The sequence below is a fragment of the Stigmatopora argus genome, chromosome 14 (genome assembly GCF_051989625.1).
Source record: "Stigmatopora argus isolate UIUO_Sarg chromosome 14, RoL_Sarg_1.0, whole genome shotgun sequence".
In the NCBI taxonomy this organism is placed as follows: domain Eukaryota; kingdom Metazoa; phylum Chordata; class Actinopteri; order Syngnathiformes; family Syngnathidae; genus Stigmatopora; species Stigmatopora argus.
The window spans coordinates 9,693,342-9,713,299 of record NC_135400.1 but is presented as its reverse complement, the minus strand read 5'-3'; the positions used below and the strand labels follow the sequence as shown (position 1 = coordinate 9,713,299).

General features: G+C 36.0%; 2 protein-coding genes across 4 annotated transcripts in view; one reads left to right on the top strand and one right to left on the bottom strand.

Moving 5' to 3' along the window:
* Positions 1-19,958, bottom strand: part of asic2 (acid-sensing (proton-gated) ion channel 2) — a 162,236-nt gene that overhangs the window by 12,759 nt on the left and 129,519 nt on the right. For both annotated transcript variants that reach the window (XR_013304912.1, XR_013304913.1), the window contains exons 13-15: positions 16,384-16,799; positions 16,142-16,273; positions 6,373-6,448 (exon numbers count right to left, since the gene is read on the bottom strand). The gene's annotated coding sequence lies outside the window, so the exon portion shown is untranslated. The remainder of the gene's footprint in view (positions 1-6,372; positions 6,449-16,141; positions 16,274-16,383; positions 16,800-19,958) is intronic.
* On the top strand, positions 8,156-19,703 carry LOC144088635 (uncharacterized). 2 transcript variants are annotated; one of them, XM_077619157.1, is made up of 14 exons: positions 8,156-8,344; positions 14,460-15,764; positions 15,827-15,919; positions 15,991-16,089; positions 16,159-16,268; positions 16,347-16,405; positions 16,476-16,612; positions 16,673-16,807; positions 17,105-17,147; positions 17,409-17,446; positions 17,521-17,608; positions 18,033-18,210; positions 18,924-18,956; positions 19,129-19,703. In XM_077619157.1, exons 1-14 carry the CDS (start codon positions 8,287-8,289, stop codon positions 19,255-19,257), a joined length of 2,505 nt encoding a protein of 834 aa, XP_077475283.1. In that variant the 5' UTR covers positions 8,156-8,286; the 3' UTR covers positions 19,258-19,703. The 2 variants fall into 2 exon arrangements, with proteins under 2 accessions (XP_077475283.1, XP_077475284.1); XM_077619158.1 differs by lacking the exon at positions 18,924-18,956.

Here is a 19,958-nt window from a genome sequence, read left to right as displayed (position 1 = left end):
TAAAACACGGCATAGTATAGTAGGGTTTTTTTTCTAAAAAACGGCATAGTATAGTAAGGCTTTTTTTCTATAAAAAAGGACATAGTATAGTAAGGCTTTTTTTCTTTAAAAAACGACATAGTATAGTAAGGCTTTTTTTCTTAAAAAAGGACATAGTATAGTAAGGCTTTTTTTCTTAAAAAACGACATAGTATAGTAAGGCTTTTTTTCTTAAAAACGACATAGTATAGTAAGGCTTTTTTCTTAAAAAATGACATAGTATAGTAGACTTAAAAAAAAAAAAACGACATTGTATAGTAAGGCTTTTTTTCTAAAAAAACGGCATAGTACAGTAAGGCTTTTTTTCTATAAAAAACGACATAGTATAGTAAGGCTTTTTTTCTTAAAAAAACGACATAGTATAGTAAGGCTTTTTTTCTTAAAAAACGACATAGTATAGTAAGGCTTTTTTCTTAAAAAACGACATAGTATAGTAAGGCTTTTTTTCTTAAGAAACGACATAGTATAGTAAGGCTTTTTTTCTTAAAAACGACATAGTATAGTAAGGCTTTTTTTCTTAAATAACGACATAGTATAGTAAGGCTTTTTTTCTTAAAAAACGACATAGTATAGTAAGGCTTTTTTCTTAAAAAATGTCATAGTATAGTAGACTTTTTTTTAAAAAAAACGACATAGTATAGTAAGGCTTTTTTTCTTAAAAACGACATAGTATAGTAAGGCTTTTTTTCTTAAAAAACGACATAGTATAGTAAGGCTTTTTTTCTTAAAAAACGACAGTATAGTAAGGCTTTTTTCTTAAAAAACGACATAGTATAGTAAGGCTTTTTTTCTTAAAAAACGACATAGTATAGTAAGGCTTTTTTTCTTACAAAACGACATAGTATAGTAAGGCTTTTTTTCTTAAAAAACGACATAGTATAGTAAGACTTTTTTTCTAAAAAAACGGCATAGTAAAGTAAGGCTTTTTTTCTATAAAAAACGACAAAGTATAGTAAGGCTTTTTTTCTAAAAACCGGCATAGTATAGTAAGGCTTTTTTTCTATAAAAACGACATAGTATAGTAAGGCTTTTTTTCTTAAAAAAACGACATAGTATAGTAAGGCTTTTTTTCTTAAAAAACGACATAGTATAGTAAGGCTTTTTTTCTTAAAAAACGATATAGTATAGTAAGGCTTTTTTTCTTAAAAAACAACATAGTATAGTAAGGCTTTTTTTCTTAAAAAACGACATAGTATAGTAAGGCTTTTTTCTTAAAAAACGACATAGTATAGTAAGGCTTTTTTTCTTAAAAAACGACATAGTATAGTAAGGCTTTTTTTCTTTAAAAAAACGACATAGTATAGTAAGGCTTTTTTTCTTTAAAAAACGACATAGTATAGTAAGGCTTTTTTTCTTAAATAACGACATAGTATAGTAAGGCTTTTTTTCTTAAAAAACGACATAGTATAGTAAGGCTTTTTTTCTTAAAAAATGACATAGTATAGTAGACTTTTTTTTAAAAAAACGACCTAGTATAGTAAGGCTTTTTTCTAAAAAACGGAAAAGTATAGTAAGGCTTTTTTTCTATAAAAAACGACATAGTATAGTAAGGCTATTTTTCTTAAAAAAACGACATAGTATAGTAAGGCTTTTTTTCTTAAAAAACGACATTGTATAGTAAGGCTTTTTTTCTTAAAAACGACATAGTATAGTAAGGCTTTTTGTCTTTAAAAAAACGAAATAGTATAGTAAGGCTTTTTTTCTTAAAAAAACGACATAGTATAGTAAGGCTTTTTATCTTAAAAAACGACATAGTATAGTAAGACTTTTCTTAAAAAAACAACATAGTATAGTAAGGCTTTTTTTTCTTAAAAACGACATAGTATAGTAAGGCTTTTTTTCTTAAATAACGACATAGTATATAGTAAGGCTTTTTTTCTTAAAAAACGACATAGTATAATAAGGCTTTTTTTCTTAAAAAATGACAGTATAGTAAGGCTTTTTCTCTTAAATAACGACAAAGTATAGTAAGGCTTTTTTTCTTAAAAAACAACATAGTATAGTAAGGCTTTTTTCTTAAAAAATGACATAGTATAGTAGACTTTAAAAAAAAAAAAACGACATAGTATAGTAAGGCTTTTTTTCTTACAAAACGACATAGTATAGTAAGGCTTTTTTTCTTAAAAAACGACATAGTATAGTAAGACTTTTTTTCTAAAAAACGGCATAGTAAAGTAAGGCTTTTTTTCTATAAAAAACGACAAAGTATAGTAAGGCTTTTTTTCTAAAAACCGGCATAGTATAGTAAGGCTTTTTTTCTATAAAAACGACATAGTATAGTAAGGCTTTTTTTCTTAAAAAAACGACATAGTATAGTAAGGCTTTTTTTCTTAAAAAACGACATAGTATAGTAAGGCTTTTTTTCTTAAAAAACGACATAGTATAGTAAGGCTTTTTTTCTTAAAAAACGACATAGTATAGTAAGGCTTTTTTTCTTAAAAAACGACATAGTATAGTAAGGCTTTTTTTCTTAAAAAACGACATAGTATAGTAAGGCTTTTTTTCTTAAAAAACGACACAGTATAGTAAGGCTTTTTTGCTTAAAAAACAACATAGTATAGTAAGGCTTTTTGTCTTTAAAAAAACGAAATAGTATAGTAAGGCTTTTTTTCTTAAAAAACGACATAGTATAGTAAGGCTTTTTTTCTTAAAAAAGACATAGTATAGTAAGGCTTTTTTTCTTAAAAAACGACATAGTATAGTAAGGCTTTTTTCTTAAAAAACGACATAGTATAGTAAGGCTTTTTTTCTTAAAAAACGACATAGTATAGTAAGGCTTTTTTTCTTAAAAAACGACATAGTATAGTAAGGCTTTTTTTCTTAAAAAACGACATAGTATAGTAAGGCTTTTTTTCTTCAAAAACGACATATATAGTAAGGCTTTTTTTCTAAAAAAACGACATAGTATAGTAAGGCTTTTTTTTCTCTAAAAAACGACATAGTATAGTAAGGCTTTTTTTTCTTAAAAAACGACATAGTATAGTAAGACTTTTTTTCTTTAAAAAACGACATAGTATAATAAGACTTTTCTTAAAAAACGACATAGTATAGTAAGGCTTTTTTTTCTTAAATAACGACATAGTATAGTAAGGCTTTTTTTCTTAAAAAACGACATAGTATAGTAAGGCTTTTTTTCTTAAAAAACGACATAGTATAGTAAGGCTTTTTTTCTTAAAAAACGACATAGTATAGTAAGGCTTTTTTCTTAAAAAACGACATAGTATAGTAAGGCTTTTTTTCTTAAAAAACGACATAGTATAGTAAGGCTTTTTTTGTTAAAAAACGACACAGAATAGCAAGGCTTTTTTTCTTAAAAAACGACATAGTATAGTAAGGCTTTTTGTCTTTAAAAAACCGAAATAGTATAGTAAGGCTTTTTTTCTTAAAAATCGACATAGTATAGTAAGGCTTTTTTTCTTAAAAACGACATAGTATAGTAAGGCTTTTTTTCTTAAAAAACGACATAGTAAGGCTTTTTTTCTTAAAAAACGACATAGTATAGTAAGGCTTTTTTTCTTAAAAAACGACATAGTATAGTAAGGCTTTTTTTCTTTAAAAAACGAAATAGTATAGTAAGGCTTTTTTTCTTAAAAAACGACATAGTATAGTAAGGCTTTTTTTCTTAAAAAATGACAAAGTATAGTAAGGCTTTTTTTCTAAAATAAAACGACATAGTATAGTAAGGCTTTTTTTCTTAAAAAACGACATAGTATAGTGAGGCTTTTTTTCTTAAAAAAACGACATGGTAGAGTAAGGCTTTTTTTCTAAAAAACGACATAGTATAGTAAGGCTTTTTTTCTTAAAAAACGACATAGTATAATAAGGCTTTTTTTCTTAAAAAATGACATAGTATAGTAAGGCTTTTTTTTCTTAAAAAACGACACAGTATAGTAAGGCTTTTTTTCTTAAAAAACGACATAGTATGGCTTTTTTTCTTAAAAAACGACATAGTATAGTAAGGTTTTTTTTCTTTAAAAAACGACATAGTATAGTAAGGCTTTTTTTCTTGAAAAACAACATAGTATAGTAAGGCTTTTTTTTCTTAAAAACGACATAGTATAGTAAGGCTTTTTTTTTCTAAAAAATGACATAGTATAGTAAGGCTTTTTTTCTTTAAAAAACGACATAGTATAGTAAGGCTTCTTTTCTTAAAAAACGACATAGTATAGTGAGGCTTTTTTTCTTAAAAAAACGACATGGTAGAGTAAGGCTTTTTTTTCTAAAAAACGACATAGTATAGTAAGGCTTTTTTTCTTAAAAAACGACATAGTATAATAAGGCTTTTTTTCTTAAAAAATGACATAGTATAGTAAGGCTTTTTTTCTTAAAAAAACGACATAGTATGGCTTTTTTTCTTAAAAAACGACATAGTATAGTAAGGTTTTTTTTCTTTAAAAAACGACATAGTATAGTAAGGTTTTTTTTCTTTAAAAAACGACATAGTATAGTAAGGCTTTTTTTCTTGAAAAACAACATAGTATAGTAAGGCTTTTTTTTCTCAAAAACGACATAGTATAGTAAGGCTTTTTTTTTTCTAAAAAATGACATAGTATAGTAAGGCTTTTTTTCTTTAAAAAACGACATAGTATAGTAAGGCTTTTTTCTTAAAAACGACCTAGTATAGTAAGGCTTTTTTTTCTTAAAAAATGACATAGTATAGTAAGGCTTTTTTTTTCTTTAAAAAAACGTAGTATAGTAAGGCTTTTTTTCTTAAAAACGACATAGTATAGTCAGGCTTATTTTCTTAAAAAAACGCCAAAGTATAGTAAGGCTTTTTTTCTTATAAAACGACATAGTATAGTAAGGCTTTTTTTCTTTAAAAAACGACATAGTATAGTCAGGCTTATTTTCTTAAAAAAACGCCAAAGTATAGTAAGGCTTTTTTTCTTAAAAAACGACATAGTATATATAGTAAGGCTTTTTTTCTTAAAAAACGACATAGTATAGTAAGGCTTTTTTTCTTAAAAAATGACAAAGTATAGTAAGGCTTTTTTTTTAAAAAACGACAGTTTAGTAACTAGTTACTATATATACATGGTCGTTTTTAGTGAAAAAAAAGCCTTACTATACATGGTCATTTTTTGAGACAAAAAAGCCTTACTATACAGTCTTTTTTAAAGAACAGGCCTTAAAATACGTGGTCATTTTTTCCTCTAAAAAATGATCGTGTATAGCAAGGATTTTTAATTTAAAAAATTACATCGTATACTAAGGCTATTTTTCTTTAAAAACACATTTATAGTAAGGCTCTTATTTATAAAAAAAACATGTATAGTAAGGCTTATATTTGTTTAAAAAAATTACCATGTATAGTAAGGCTTTTTTTTTTTTTTTTTTTTAAAAGGCCAGGTATAGATAGTAAGGCTCTTCATTTGTTATTTTTTTACCACGTATAGTAAGGCTTTTATTTGTTTAAAAAAATTACCATGTATAGTAAGGCTTTTTATTTTTCTAAAAGAGGCCAGGTATAAATAGTAAGGCTCTTTATTTGTTTTTGTTTTTATTACTATGTATAGTAAAGCTTTTCATTCCTTAAAAAAAGGCCAGGTAGGGTAAGCATTTATTTCGTTTTAAAAAAGACTTGCATAATGCTTCTATTTGCGATTTTTTTTATCGTTTAACGTCTACAACATTAATGAGCATCCTTTGCTCCTCCGGAGGCTAAGCCTCCCCTTTCCTCAAAACTAACTGAGGCCCCTGATGGTGTCTCTACAACACAATAAGGGCCTGTCCTGTTAAAAGGTGAATGGTTTGAGCTGGTGTTCCACTTTACTGGACAGCACCAGCCGACAGTCTTGGTCCTCCGTGGTTGCTAAGGCCACAACCACGACAACAACAACAATAGAAATTGAAAAATGGCGGATGCTCTGCACATGTGCGCCTGAGATAAGCGTGAGGCGAACACGATGTCGTGATCCTTTATTCCACTGGAACATGACCAGGTTCCATGTGGGAACCTAAATTTCTCTGATGCTAGATATACCTGCTAAAGGTTAGTTCATCTTATTCACAAACGTATTATTATTGTCTATCTCTCGTGATCAGCATTTCAGATGAAAATACAATTCTTTGTCGAATCTAGAATCCTTTAATATAATTGCTCTTTTTGAGTTGTCTGTCCTTTTCTAGTTTTATTTGTGGTTCCAAGTTTTATCTGTTTCACTAATTGTCCATACCAGCTAAGTCATTTTAAGTTTGTTCAGGTGGAATACGTCATAACAATGTGCTTTTTGGTGTTTTTTAAAGACATTTATGAGAATTCTTACTTCTTCCCCAGTTTTAATGATTTCCTGTTAATGCAACACTAAATTTGTTAACTTTTAAATTGCTCACCTGGTGTGCTCTGTCCACAATCAAGCCATGATAATAAGGGTGATGATGGTGGTGATGATAACACAGTCACATTGTTCTAAAGAGGAAACATGAAAGTCATAAATTACTTCATGTAATAAATGTGCATAAACAGGAATTGTAAATATTTGGAAATATTGCAGGGGGAAGTAATAGAAGAACATAACAGCTGAGAACAGAACCTTTTATACATAGACATCCTAAATGTCTTTTCAATCGCTGTTTTCAAATATTAATTTTGATCATGACAGGTTACCAAAAAAATAGAGATACATATATACAAACATACACACATGTGGCCAGTGTTTAAAAAGATTTTAAAGAGTTAAAGTTTTTAAAGAGAAGCTTAATTCATAGACTTTAAAGCTGTTTGGCTATGTTGATTGGAGGTTGCACATCCAGTTTCTACTTTTAAGCAATTTCTGTCACAAATGGGAACGAATCAGTCCGCAATGATATTTTGTATGAGCTATTGGTACAGAGAAAAACGTGTGTAGTCGATTGGTCACCGGTCTTTTGGTCGCCGGTCTTTTGGTCGCGACCGCGACAACGGACGACCAAAAGACCGGCGACCAAAAGACCGGCGACCAAAAGACCGGCGACCAAAAGACCGACGACCAAAAGACTGGCGACAAAACAAGGTAAAACAACACGGTCTACGCATCAATAAAAGCCAACAATGGCCATGAGCAGTTTCACTGAGCCGACGTGTGAGTGTATAAGAGTTTGTATGTACATATTAACAAGTTCTCCAACAAAAAACAATAACAGTCCGGGAAATGTGGAGCTTTTCTTTAGCCTAATAATTACTAGGGCATTAAATAGTAATTCGCAGTTTGTATTTAGGGAATTTGAGCAACGATTTAAATGGTAATTATCACTTACCTTCCGGGCAACCAATCGACCGTGTACCGAGAAAAATGGCCTTGAATTGATCAAAATTCAAAATACTATAAATATTTATCATTATCAGATTATTCATTGTTCAAATCTAGAGTTTGCATGGTCTCCCCGGTCCTGTGTGGGTTTCCTCCGGGTACTCCGGTTTCCCCCCACATTCAAAAAACATGCATGGTAGGCTGATTGGACACTCTAAATTGCCTCTAGGTATTGGTGTGAGAGTGCATGGTTGTCCATCTCCTTGTGCCCTGAGATAGGCTGGCCACCGATTCAGATCGAGGGACATTTTTGTAATTTGTAGGACAGGATGTCCCCCGCCTCTGGCCCGGAGTCAGCTGGGATAGACTCCAGCACCCCCCACCCCGACTAATGAGGATAAAACGGTTCAGAAAATAAGATGAGACGAGATGAGACATTATACGTTAACTTTTACGGGCGAGGCACCTATACACTTACAAATATACGTATTTTTCTTTTTAACAAATTGTATCATCCGTCATTTATTTCGCATAAACGGCTTCTCAAAACAGTTAACGCCAAACGTGTGCATGCTCATATTAGCAATTAGCCTAACCTTCGATTAACGTATTTAGCTGTGTAACCCCCGGTGCTTCCCCTGGCATGGTCACAATTTAGATAGTTTGTCGTGTAGTCGCCATTGTGGCTTCCCTGTGAGAGAGATCGGGGCAAACAATCGCGTTAAAAATAGAACTTGAGTGTACAGTAGCTGTTTTGTGCGTCGCCATCGTCAAGCCGGGCCAAGGGGAGGAGGGGGCGGGATCTGTACGCCGGCTAACAATGACTGAAGCGGCGGCGGGCCAATCAGGAGCTCGCCAGTAAATCCTTTAATGCCTTTGAGGAGTGAGAGGCCGTTCCCTGCCTGGTTCGAACCTCCTCCCTGGGAGAGAAGCACCTGTAGATCTCCTCCAACAGACTACTCGGACCCGGGTTGGTTACCGTTACACGCCGACAAAAGCTTTCCAACTACGGGGAACCATGCCGCTATGCAGGTTGAATGTCTTTAGCTCACTCCTTGCAGTGCTCGCCACTATGGGTGAGTACATTGCTATCTTCTGTGTTCCTATGGGTGAGTAAACTTGATCTTCTGTGTTATTCTTGATGGCGACAAAGTTTACTTTGAATGTAGAATAAACCTTAATTGTTGCATCGGGGATGCTTCTATTGGAGTGGAAAGTTGTATACATTAGAAAAGTATGACTTAACTCGTCGGCTGCCATTTACAGTGATGGTTGTCCCAGCATGCCAATGAAAGCGCACTTCAAAATGATTGGATGTCTACTATTGCGAAGCGTATTATTTATTTATTAAGCTATTGTATGTATTTGTGTGTTTGTTTGTTGTTTTTATTTGTGTACTTTGTGGTGAAGCTTTAAATCTCCTTATACTTGTATAATGACAATAAAAGCATTCAATTCAATTCAATTACACTGTAATAGGAGCCATGCTGTAATTATTACAGCATGGCTCCTAAATTGAAAAATGATCCTTACCAAATCAGATGAATAATCAAATTATCACAATCATTATCCTAGAAAGAACATTCCTAAAGAAGAATTGTTTAATCGAAATATACTGTACTGGACATGGAAGTCAGGCATAAAATGAGTTAAACTGTCAAAGAAGTTCAAAGGTTTCTGTTCATATCATGTAGTGACTCCATCATAGTTGAACATCAAAGGGTGAAAATCAGTTTTTATAAAATGAGTTTATGAACATGTCGTGTAAGATTAATCATTATATTAGAATCCTAATCATTTAATACCCCTTTTAGTTTTTACTTATAGCTCGTTGAGCTCGCCACAGGCAGGATGATACCTTTAACGAGTTCTTTCAAATGAACCTGATAACATTCACTGCAGGGACACGATAAGGACAGAAGTGAGCATTTTGGGAATGAGTGGAAAACCGTTCGGGTGAGCCTGTAAATAGTCCACATCCCGTTCACACTACTTTCCCACAAGCAAGTAAGGTGAAGCATCTTGCCCAGAGTTACAACCCAAATAGCAACAGGTGGGAGATGGAATTGAACCTCCCTATCCTTTGATCATTAACAACAATAATATGTCTAGTAATAGTAAACAACTGCCCTTGTAATGAAAGCGCTAAAAATGTTATTTTGGTCCACTGCAAAATGGAAAAGGAACTAAATGATGTCCCATTCGAAGCGGCACAATATTTACCGTAACTAAAACTTTCATCCTTACCAGCACTTTATAAACAACGGTAAATGAACTAATTGTGATTTTTCATCAGCATAGGATGGAGAATCAACATGAGGCGTCATGTGACGCAGGGTGTTGCCTTTTTGTGGCATTTCACTAGACGGACGCATGACCGAGTGTGTCTTTAGAAACGACCTCCTCTTGGTTCTGCATTCTAGTTAGGTGAGAGCCACTGGTGTTATGGTTTGTGCACACCTTCTACATTTCCACTATGTAGCTCTGCTTATCTGTACTTCCTGTTCCTTTACAGCAAGCAATGAGAACCCTAATTTCCTCCCTACAGTAGCTTTTTTTTCCAATCACGGTCTCACTGTTGCATTGTTTTGTGTGCATCCATTAATGTGGATTAGAGTGCAAGAGGACTCTAAGTCTCACTTCGTACTTGGCCCAGTTTTAATTGGATATGATACCTGCAGAGGCCGTGTGACACAACCATCTGTTCAGCCTCACATTTAAGGTTTTGTTTCAACAGAAGGAAATTTTGGAGTTTGTGTTTAATATGTCCTATAAATAAAGTTGAGTTCAGTTGTATTCCTGTTGTCAAGCTTTCCGGGCCACTTACTTACAGGTACAATTCATGTATAGGGTAATTTATCATATGGTGTTAAATGAAGAATCTCCAAGTACCAAGGCCCAGGAACTATGTTGAAAAAATGTTCATGGACACCTTGATAATTATGGCCATTAACTACGATAAAGTAGTTGAAAACTATTTTTGTGGGTCCCGATTTAGTGCTCCATGAAATTGGCTAATTAAAACGAACATATCCTCCGTTTTAAGACCCCCCCTGCTATTTTCAGGTGTAGACACATCCTCAAGCAACTCTATAAAAGCCTCCGGATGACATTTTATTGAGCATACTGCGGGTCATGTGACAAGATGTTAATAATGTACACAAGCCACAAAATGCAGTGACACGTTTATGGTGAATCACTTATATTTGCTGTTTGGTACAGTGATCCCTCGCTACTTTGCGCTCTGTTTTTGGAGTCAGTGCACTGCGGTTTTCAAGATATGCATTGACATATAAAACTGAAACGATACGCGTTTTCTCAATCACACGACTGCACAAACACACAACTGCTATTGGTGTAATATTACAAGATTAAAGTTACATTAGGAGACTAAAAGTCGCAAAAATACAAGATTAAAGTCGTCACAGGACCTATTTTTACATAATGTACACCAGAAGTTGTTTTAGCGGACTTTGACTGTTGGCAACGTAACGTCTGTGTGAATAAAAAAAAACTGCATTTGACAACGTGTGATGCGTTGTCACAAAGCGCTTTTTCTTAAGTGTGATCGTAGGATCAACGTGGTCTAAAGTTTAACAGTTGACCCTCACTTTTCCCACACTTTTGTGTTGAAAGCAGTTGTTGCTAATTGACCTCTGTGTGAAAGTGACCACAGTTTGGTTGTGTTACGCCTTCACTGGGTTCAGCAACAACAAAAACAACAACTACTGGATAAATGCTGGGTATTTTGTTACAGCCCTCAGTTTTGCTGCATCCTTGCGTGTAAGCAGTTTATGACAGGGTTTCTGTTATGACAGGAAGTAGACAGAAAATGCCTCTAGCGGGATGAGTATTCTACAGTAGCCTCATTGTGTGCGTGTGACGCATTTGCTTTTTGCATTCAGGCATCCAAATACTGTGGGTAAAACCTGGACCTTTCTGATCCTCATCCTCCTGTGCGTGGTTTGAGACCACCTTTGACCCAGTCATCCCTATTGTGTCTGTGGGGATAATCTGCTTCAGGATAAAACCCGCATACACATCACACTCTTAATTATTGCACTCTGCCTGCCTTCCATTTTATTCCATGCCCTTCTTTAATATACTTGGTGGCTATCGACGTTAGCATTACACACCACCGACTACTCATCAAGCTCCTGTTTAATTCTGTCAATTAACTTTTTTATTACCGGTCATGGTATCAGTCATCATAACAGTAACAATAGTATGAATATTATTTACTTCAAAATGAAGAAAAACATCTAATCGTCTATTCATTGTTCATACATACATCTAAAATACAGTTATTTGTTAATTTGTATTATATAGGTGAATAATTTAACATGGCAATTCTTTTTCATGAAAACGTAGTTAGCAAGTACCAGTAAAGTATGACATTGGCTCAGTAAAATTAAGTTGATTTATGATCGTTTAAGCATAAAACGGGCTTAAATCATCAATGTCATGTTTTCCATTTGAATGCCTATTTGATGAAACTAAACTTCACAACACATTTATTAACGAGGGTCTACTTCTTCCTTCTGCGGTGCTGATTATTTATTGGACCCAGCACACACCAGTGTTCTACTATGAACATTATGGAGATGAAGGGTGCTGAAAACACACACACCTATGTACACACACAAACACCCTACAAATGTTGACTTATGTCCATGAGACCTGCTGTTACCATAACCACCACGTTTAACTACTCTGACCAGTCAAACAATGATAAATGATAGGACTAGCTTAGAAAATAAAGGATCAAATGTGTCTCTCTTATGTTTCTAACCAACAATTTGAATGGAAAGAATGTAGCTAGTAATCTCTGTGTAAAATGGAATAACCTTCAGCACCTCACAGCCCCTTACATACACGTCTCTTACAACAACATAGCAGGGTGAGGGCATGACTGAGCTCTTATAAATGAACGCCAGCCCGGCTGGACGTGGTTTAAGAGGTTTTGCCTTAACCTCCTTCAGTGGTCATCCAACCTCAGATTAAAATGCCACCTTTAAATTGGAATCTAGACAACAACGTCATCATACAATGCGACAGCCATTTTCAGGCCACATTAAGCATAGTGGTACTCTGGCATTTTATTACTCATAACCATTGTTCCCTCTAATTTTTTGTTTGTCTGGGCAGAAAGACAACCTCCCTGAGCACACTGAGTACCGGTGTGAGCAACATCATCATTGCTCGCTATGGGCACACACCAGTATCAGACCTGCCATAAGCAGCTGTATGTCTACTACACATAAATTATTTAGTAATAATAAAATGTAATGATTAATATCTATGAATGGGTGGCCTGGCGGATGAGTGGTTCGCGCGTCGGCCTCACAGCGGAAAAAAAATGGGGATTTTATTTTGTGCGCTCCATATGATTTGCTGTGCGCAGAGAAGACGAGAGTAGTGCGCAATTGCGCACGCGTGCAGCTTATCAGTCATAATTGAAGATATGAGTCATATCTTCAATTATGACTGATGATGTGGGATGCTGTGAAGATAGTATGAGATTAGGATTTTTTTTGTTTGTTGGAATTGGAACCTCCCAATAATAACGTGTTGTATTGATTTTTTTTTTTTACTGGATAGTAAGCGGTACAGAAAATGAATGAATGAACTTCATTAAGTACTTGTATTGTTATGAGTTTTTCAAATGGAATCTCTCATTCTTCTTAAAATAATCATCAAAGGTACATTATAATTAAATGAATTTGGATATTGGGTGGACGGCTTAGGATGCGATTAATTCTGGTATCTCATATACATGGTATGTGGGTTGAACCTGTTCTCTTCCGAGTCTAGCTAATATAATACTTCGCTAAGAGAAAATAATCAACCTGGGAGGTCCAGCTGATACCTTGCTGAGTGTTTCTGTAAGGGGACGATCAAAACGTCAACTTTTTCGCTAAGGGCTGCGGCATTTAGATTGAAACGATGGCATGTGGCTGAGGAACGGCAGTAAACGGGCTCAAAGACCTCCTGCCAGTTGGAGCTTTCATCAAGCAATCCCTTGACTTCCGCTTTAAACCTTCTGTAAAGGCAATGTAAATAGGAACAGCCACGGGCTAACGAGAAGTACTCTTCTCAATGACGTTCCTTTTATCAACTGATTTGATTTTCCCAATTCCAACATGTGAACTTGTCTAATTTCAGAAGCTCGTCCAGATACTGATGATGTTTTTCTGGCTATATTGCTCCTGAAGTCAAGTTTTGTAGTTTTTAGGAATGTCATACAATAGAAGGGAGATTAAATGCATTGCAATGTTTGGAACGTCATATTTACCCTCATATCACCACATTCTTTAAAAGATTAGATTTAATTATTTAGAAAAGAATGCTACAATATCGGACAAAGGCATGTTCAAACAAAACTTAATAGTATAAGTGAATAAGCAGTAGGTATACAGCTGTAAGTACTATCATATTCAATAAGGGGTGTTGCAAACAGTTATTTTAATAAATTTGTCATTGATATAATTATGCAATTTTTCAGTCTTGATAATGTACAAACCATACCTGATGACGATTCTATTTCTGATCTTATTACTGGAAATATTATTGTTGTTAATGATCAAAGGATTGGGAGGTTTGATTCCAGGTGGGAGACCTGTTGCAATTTGGGTTGCAGCTCTGAGCAAGTTGCCTCACCTTGCTTGCTTGTGGGAAAGTAGTGTGCACGGGATTTGGCCTATTACAGGCTCACCCGAATGGTTTTCCACTCATTCCCAAAATGCTCCCTTCTGTCCTTATCGTGTCCCTGCAGTGAATGTTATCAGGTTCATTTGAAAGAACTTGTTAAAGGTATCATCCTCCCTGGGGCGAGCTCAACGAGCTGTAAGTAAAAACTAAAAGGTGCTATTAAATGATTAGGATTCTAATATAATGATTAATCTTACACAACATGTTCATAAAGTCATTTTATAAAAACTGATTTTCACCTTCTAATGTTCAACTACGATGGAGTCACTATGTGATATGAACAGAAACCTTTGAATTTCTTCCACCTATCAGTTGACTGTTTACAGACAGTTCAACTCATTTTATGCCATATCAGAAAATGAGCAAAATGTTGATCATTGTTTTACATATTAAAATCATATGTTTGAAAATGTCTAATGTGGATTATTATTGATTAAATAGTAAGTTTCTTTGTTTTCTTTATCTTCGTTTTGATTACAGTGATAGCAATAGACAATGACGGCTTTACTGCTCCAGCCGTAGTAATGAATGGGGATGGCGACAACACGACGGGAACAGGCCTGCTGGGCCTAATTAACGGCCACATAACTTCTATGCAACCCACATACGTCCCTTTCACATCAGCCAAGAGTGATGACACTTCCATCAAAAAGACCTACACTAACATCACCAGCTCACTGACAAGTGCTATCCCGACAACAAGTCAACCTGACAATGCCATGACAACACGTCCACCAGACCCAACAGATTACAATCTCACCCCAGCTACTGTAACCCACAATGCCCTCACCAAAATGACGGACAGTTACACAACTTGGATGACAACAACCTCAATCAGTCCACCCAACGATGATATAACGTCAGTCAAATCCACTGATTTGGACAACAATGTAATGACAACTAGTCAGACCGACTACTACACAACCATTCAAAACAACAGTGTCACAGACGCAAAGGCAACATTGGCCACATCAATGGCACCAACTGGTCTGAGCGACAAAACAACAATGATGATAACAGCTGGCCAGGGCACTGAAGAGACAATCTCGATGTCAAATACGAGTCCGAGCAACGACGTCACACTATCCTTAACAACAGTCAACCTGACCAACGACAACACAACCTCAATGGCAATGAACAGTCCGGCAATCACTGATACTTCAATGACAAGCAGTCTGACCAACAGCGGGACAACTTCCATGACGACAATCAGCCTTACAAACATTGGCACATCAATACAAACAACAATCTCAGTGACAACAAATAGTCCAACGATCCTCGATACATCAATGGCAACTGGTCTGACTAATAGTGAGACAACCTCCATGACGACAATCAGCCTTACAAACAACAGTCCTACCATCACTGATACCTCATTGACAACAAACAGTCCTACCATCACTGATACCTCATTGACAACAAACAGTCCTACCATCACTGATACCTCATTGACAACAAACAGTCCCACCACCAACAACACAATCTCAGCGACAATAACTGGCCCAAGGGACAATACTACCTTGATGACATCGATCAGTCCTACCAACACTGACACAACAGGACTAACCACCACTTCAACAAACATTAGCGCAACACCGATCATCAACGGCACATCTTCAATGGCGACTGCCATATTGACTGACAACACCAGACAAACAACCACCTGGAATACAACCGCCACTCAGTCCGTCAATGACACAACTACACCAATCCCTACCAGCCCTGCAGAGACTTCCGCCAGCATCACCACAACTCGTCTCACCCTCTCGACAGCGACATCAGGAGGTACGACTTGTGTGTATTTTCTTTGTATGGATTGTCACATGTATTCTAACATTGTGCTGTAGCAACTACTTATGAAACAACAAGTGATCTCATCCAAACCTCAGCGAACAATGCTACCAAAACCCCGCCTATCATCACCGAGCGTCCAACTATAGGTCTGTATTTTTAACATTTTGAAATGTTCAGATGCAGGGCTCATGAATGTATACTCTTCTGTTCGTTCTAGTTTGTCCAACGGAACGGTGTCCCTTTGAAAGTATCTGCCTGAACGGAACCTGTCAGTGTCTCTCTGGAAGCCACTTGGTGGGCGACCGTTGCATCCGCGGTAAGCTAGACTTTACACGGGTGGTAAAATGTTGAGAATGCTGCTGCCTTACCTTGTCTTCTTCTTCAGCTCAAGTGTTTGCTGGGCATCTCCACCTCACGTCCTTGACGTTTAAAAAGGAAATGTTGAACAGGTCCTCCAAAGAGTTCCAGGACACAGCGGCGAACATCTCGGCGGCGGTCAGCTATCGCACAGAATTGGGACATATTGGAGTTCGATTTTTATCTTAAACAGCTCATTGAATCCATGTTTTGTAGCTCGCTGCTGCCTTTGCAGGTCAGCATGGATACCTACGCTCTGAAGTGGTACTGCTCGCGTGAGTTGTTTTCCCGGCCCCAAGAGTTGACTTGGAAGCCAGATCAGTTTTCACCATTTGTTTCCCGCAGCCCAGGAAGTGTGATCGCCACTGTCAGCAACATCTTTGAAAACACGGAGGCCTCTCAGGAGGATATCAATCAGGTCATCAAAGGAGCCATTGGGAGCAGCTCTGAAAACGACTTGCTGGCCGACGCGACATTTAGCGGTAAGCTCATAACAGCTAACCGAGGTGTCCGGACTTTCTCACATTTTGTTTTTCACGTAGGCACGGAGTTGTGCGATCTGTTCCCGCATCCCTGTGACGTCTCCACTGCCGAGTGCAACAGCATCAACGGCCTCGTGAGTTGTTCCTGTAAAGGTGGCTTCATCTCCACCGTGTACTCCAACACAAGCTGCAAGGGTAAAGACATTTATTAATAACAGAACAATGGCACCTTAATGACAGCATATAGTTGGGAAAACAGATTTACAAACAATGGCGTGATTGACAATGACCACTCAGATCAACCCTAACACAACATTTGAGCAAACAGAAACACAACAGAACTTGAATGACAACAATTACTCTAAATAGAATACAAATATATTACTGACCACAACTTAATTAACTATAATCAAACTTGTCCATTACGAGCTGGTTAATGATAATGATTGTTTGTTCATACTAACATTTTTGTATGAATATGTGTCTGTGCAGCTTGTCCAAGTGGGCAGGAAGTAGTGGGCAATACCTGCCAGAAGTGAGTACCATTACACATTTTATTTTGTATTTTTAATGTTAACTGATCAATTTAAATGTATTTGTTGGTGTTTTTTTGAAACTATTTTCATCAAAATGCATCCCTGCTGACTGTGATTTTAACTTTTCCGACGCTTCTAGTAATGATTGATTAATCTAAGACAAGATCATCATTTTCACACTGGTCACATTCAATGCACATTTCATATATGAGTGACTTCTTGTGAACATTTGAATTATTGGAACTTCTCTTCTTTTGTAGTTGTCCCTTTGGATATGCAGGTTTCAACTGCAAAGACTGTAAGTAACTTGATTTTTTGGTTAAGTTTTTGTGAGCTTGGGAACAGAGAGTGACAATAAGAGTGTTTTTTCAGCGTCTCTGCTGGCGGTGGTGGTAGTCTCCTGTGTTCTAGGCGGCATTTTACTCATCTTCATCTTGGCTCTACTATCCTACTGCTGCTGGTGAGTCCAGATCAATTCTGTCAATTGGTACTGTCTGTGCAGTGTAATTATGTGCAACTAGAGGGCGTACTCATCCACTACAAATCAACTAAGAGCAGAGCAGAAAGATGGTAAAGTTGACTGCGCATTGAATATGAATCAGTTTCATTTTGCCAATGGAAATATTTTTGACACATCACATAACAATACATGTAAACACTATGCTGTGGGTTTGTTCCTATATTTAGGTAACTCATTAGTTGCCAATGATACACTAGTGCCATTTTGATTAACATATTAATAAACTAAACACTTTCTGTACCATTTTGATGAAAAAAAACATCATATTAATATTAACTAAACACTTTCATACTGTTGAAATTTGTTTGTTAGATTAAAATAGGAACAAATACCCCTTTCCTTAAATTTCTATGTACACAAACAGGCTCAGGTGCTCTGGCAGCCAAGCAGACCAAAGCGATGCCAGTCCATACCCGGCGGGTGAACTGACCAAGGCGTGGCCTGTAGGCATCACGCCAATACCCCGCGCCACTACAAGCGCCACTTGGGACGCCACATCCACCATGGAAATGATGGACAAACGGCATCACGGCAATGGCGTGGTGAGTCTACGTTAAAATGTAAAAAAATAAATAAAATAAAAAAATAGTTTCACTGTATTCGCACATGCTAGTGTTTAGTGAAATGCCATTGGCAAATCATATCTTGAAAATTTGAATTAAGTAACGTATCGTTGGGTAAGTGTTGTGATATTGTATTGCCATTCTATATTGATCGTCATCAAAGTATTATAGTAAATGCATATTCTATTGCAAAAATATAATAAGTATGGCAAAGTGTAATGATATGCTGTTACTACAAATATCATGAACAAAGTATAAAAAAATGGGTGTTATTGTTGACAAAGTCATCACTATATTATCTGCATATTTCAAAGCATATGATAATATCCTACTCTGATACTGTCTGTAATTATTACAACAACTATCAACAATGATCTTAATTGAATCACTGTATGTTATAATAATACCTGTATTTTTTTGCTAAGAATAATAACCTAACTCTAACCCATATATAAAGATACTGCAATCCTCAACCTAATCGTATTGTATACTATCATTAGTATCATATCATGATATGAAGATATTAAGTCCTGGGCCTCAGTCACTTCTGCTATTCTTTACACAGTTATATTATTAAATACGCTCTAATGATGATGTTATCTGATCGCAGTAGTATTAGTAGCTAGTAATGTTAATAGTTGGTTTCCCGCAACTCCGCCCTGCTTTTCCTGACTCGCGATGTGTCGCTTTAGGGCTTTCCTCCGAAGCAGAAAGGATGGAAAAAGGTAAGGCTTTATACGTCCTGGTGGTCGTAGTTTTGGGGTAAAACCAATGGTGACGGGATCGCAAGGTGGTGGTGGTGGTGACACTTTCCAGCTTACTTAGTCGCATAGTGCTTTGAATTATGGATTTTATTGAGAGTTAACCTAATGATCGCTTTCACTTTGGTCATTTCAGTCGGGTTCTTATGATCTCAACCCACATGGAATGAAGACCTTCCAAAGCAAAACCCCTTCACGTTATTCCTACCTGGTGCAAGGCCACGAGAACCCCTACTTCCTGCCCGGGGACAACAAGAAAATGTGATACAGATGTCCCCGCCCTTTCCTCAATGGACACTTCAAACTTGAGCACCGCTAACAAGGGCCAGTTGCTGTCACTGTTGATTTTCTTTTCCTCCTCGCCTTGAAAATGTTTGAATTGTTCGGCATTTCCTGTTCAATCAAACTTCATTAATGTGTCTTATTATTATTGTTATTATTATAACGACAATTAATAAGAACCTATAATGACAATGTAAGGGCTGGTCCCTCGTTCTAAATGCTGGTGAAGGGATTCCTTATGGGTTTAATTTAGCACTCTTTAAACGTTTAAAGTGTTTTAAGCTGTTTCATGTTGGTTCTTGTGCATGTGCCAACTATAACTACAGTCATCATACTGCTGTTCTTTTTTTGTGTGGTTCTGAAGCTTGTACAGTTTTGTTTATGTAAATAATTGCACATGAGCAAAATAAATACATTAATTTAAACACAGATACAAGTTCCCCTGTTTATTCCTATTTTTGGTGAGGGTTTTCAAGGCAATTCGTGAAATGTGAAAGGATCACACACCTTTGTTTTTGTCAGTTAAAAGGCAGCCTTGAAATACGAGTGCATTTGACGCCAATGCGAACTCAACACAAATAAGCGTTGGGTAAATAGTGAACATCAAAAAGATGCTTGCTACTGTTTATTTCCACTCCTGGGTGACTGCTGAAATCGACTGCCAAACTAAACAGAAACAGAAGT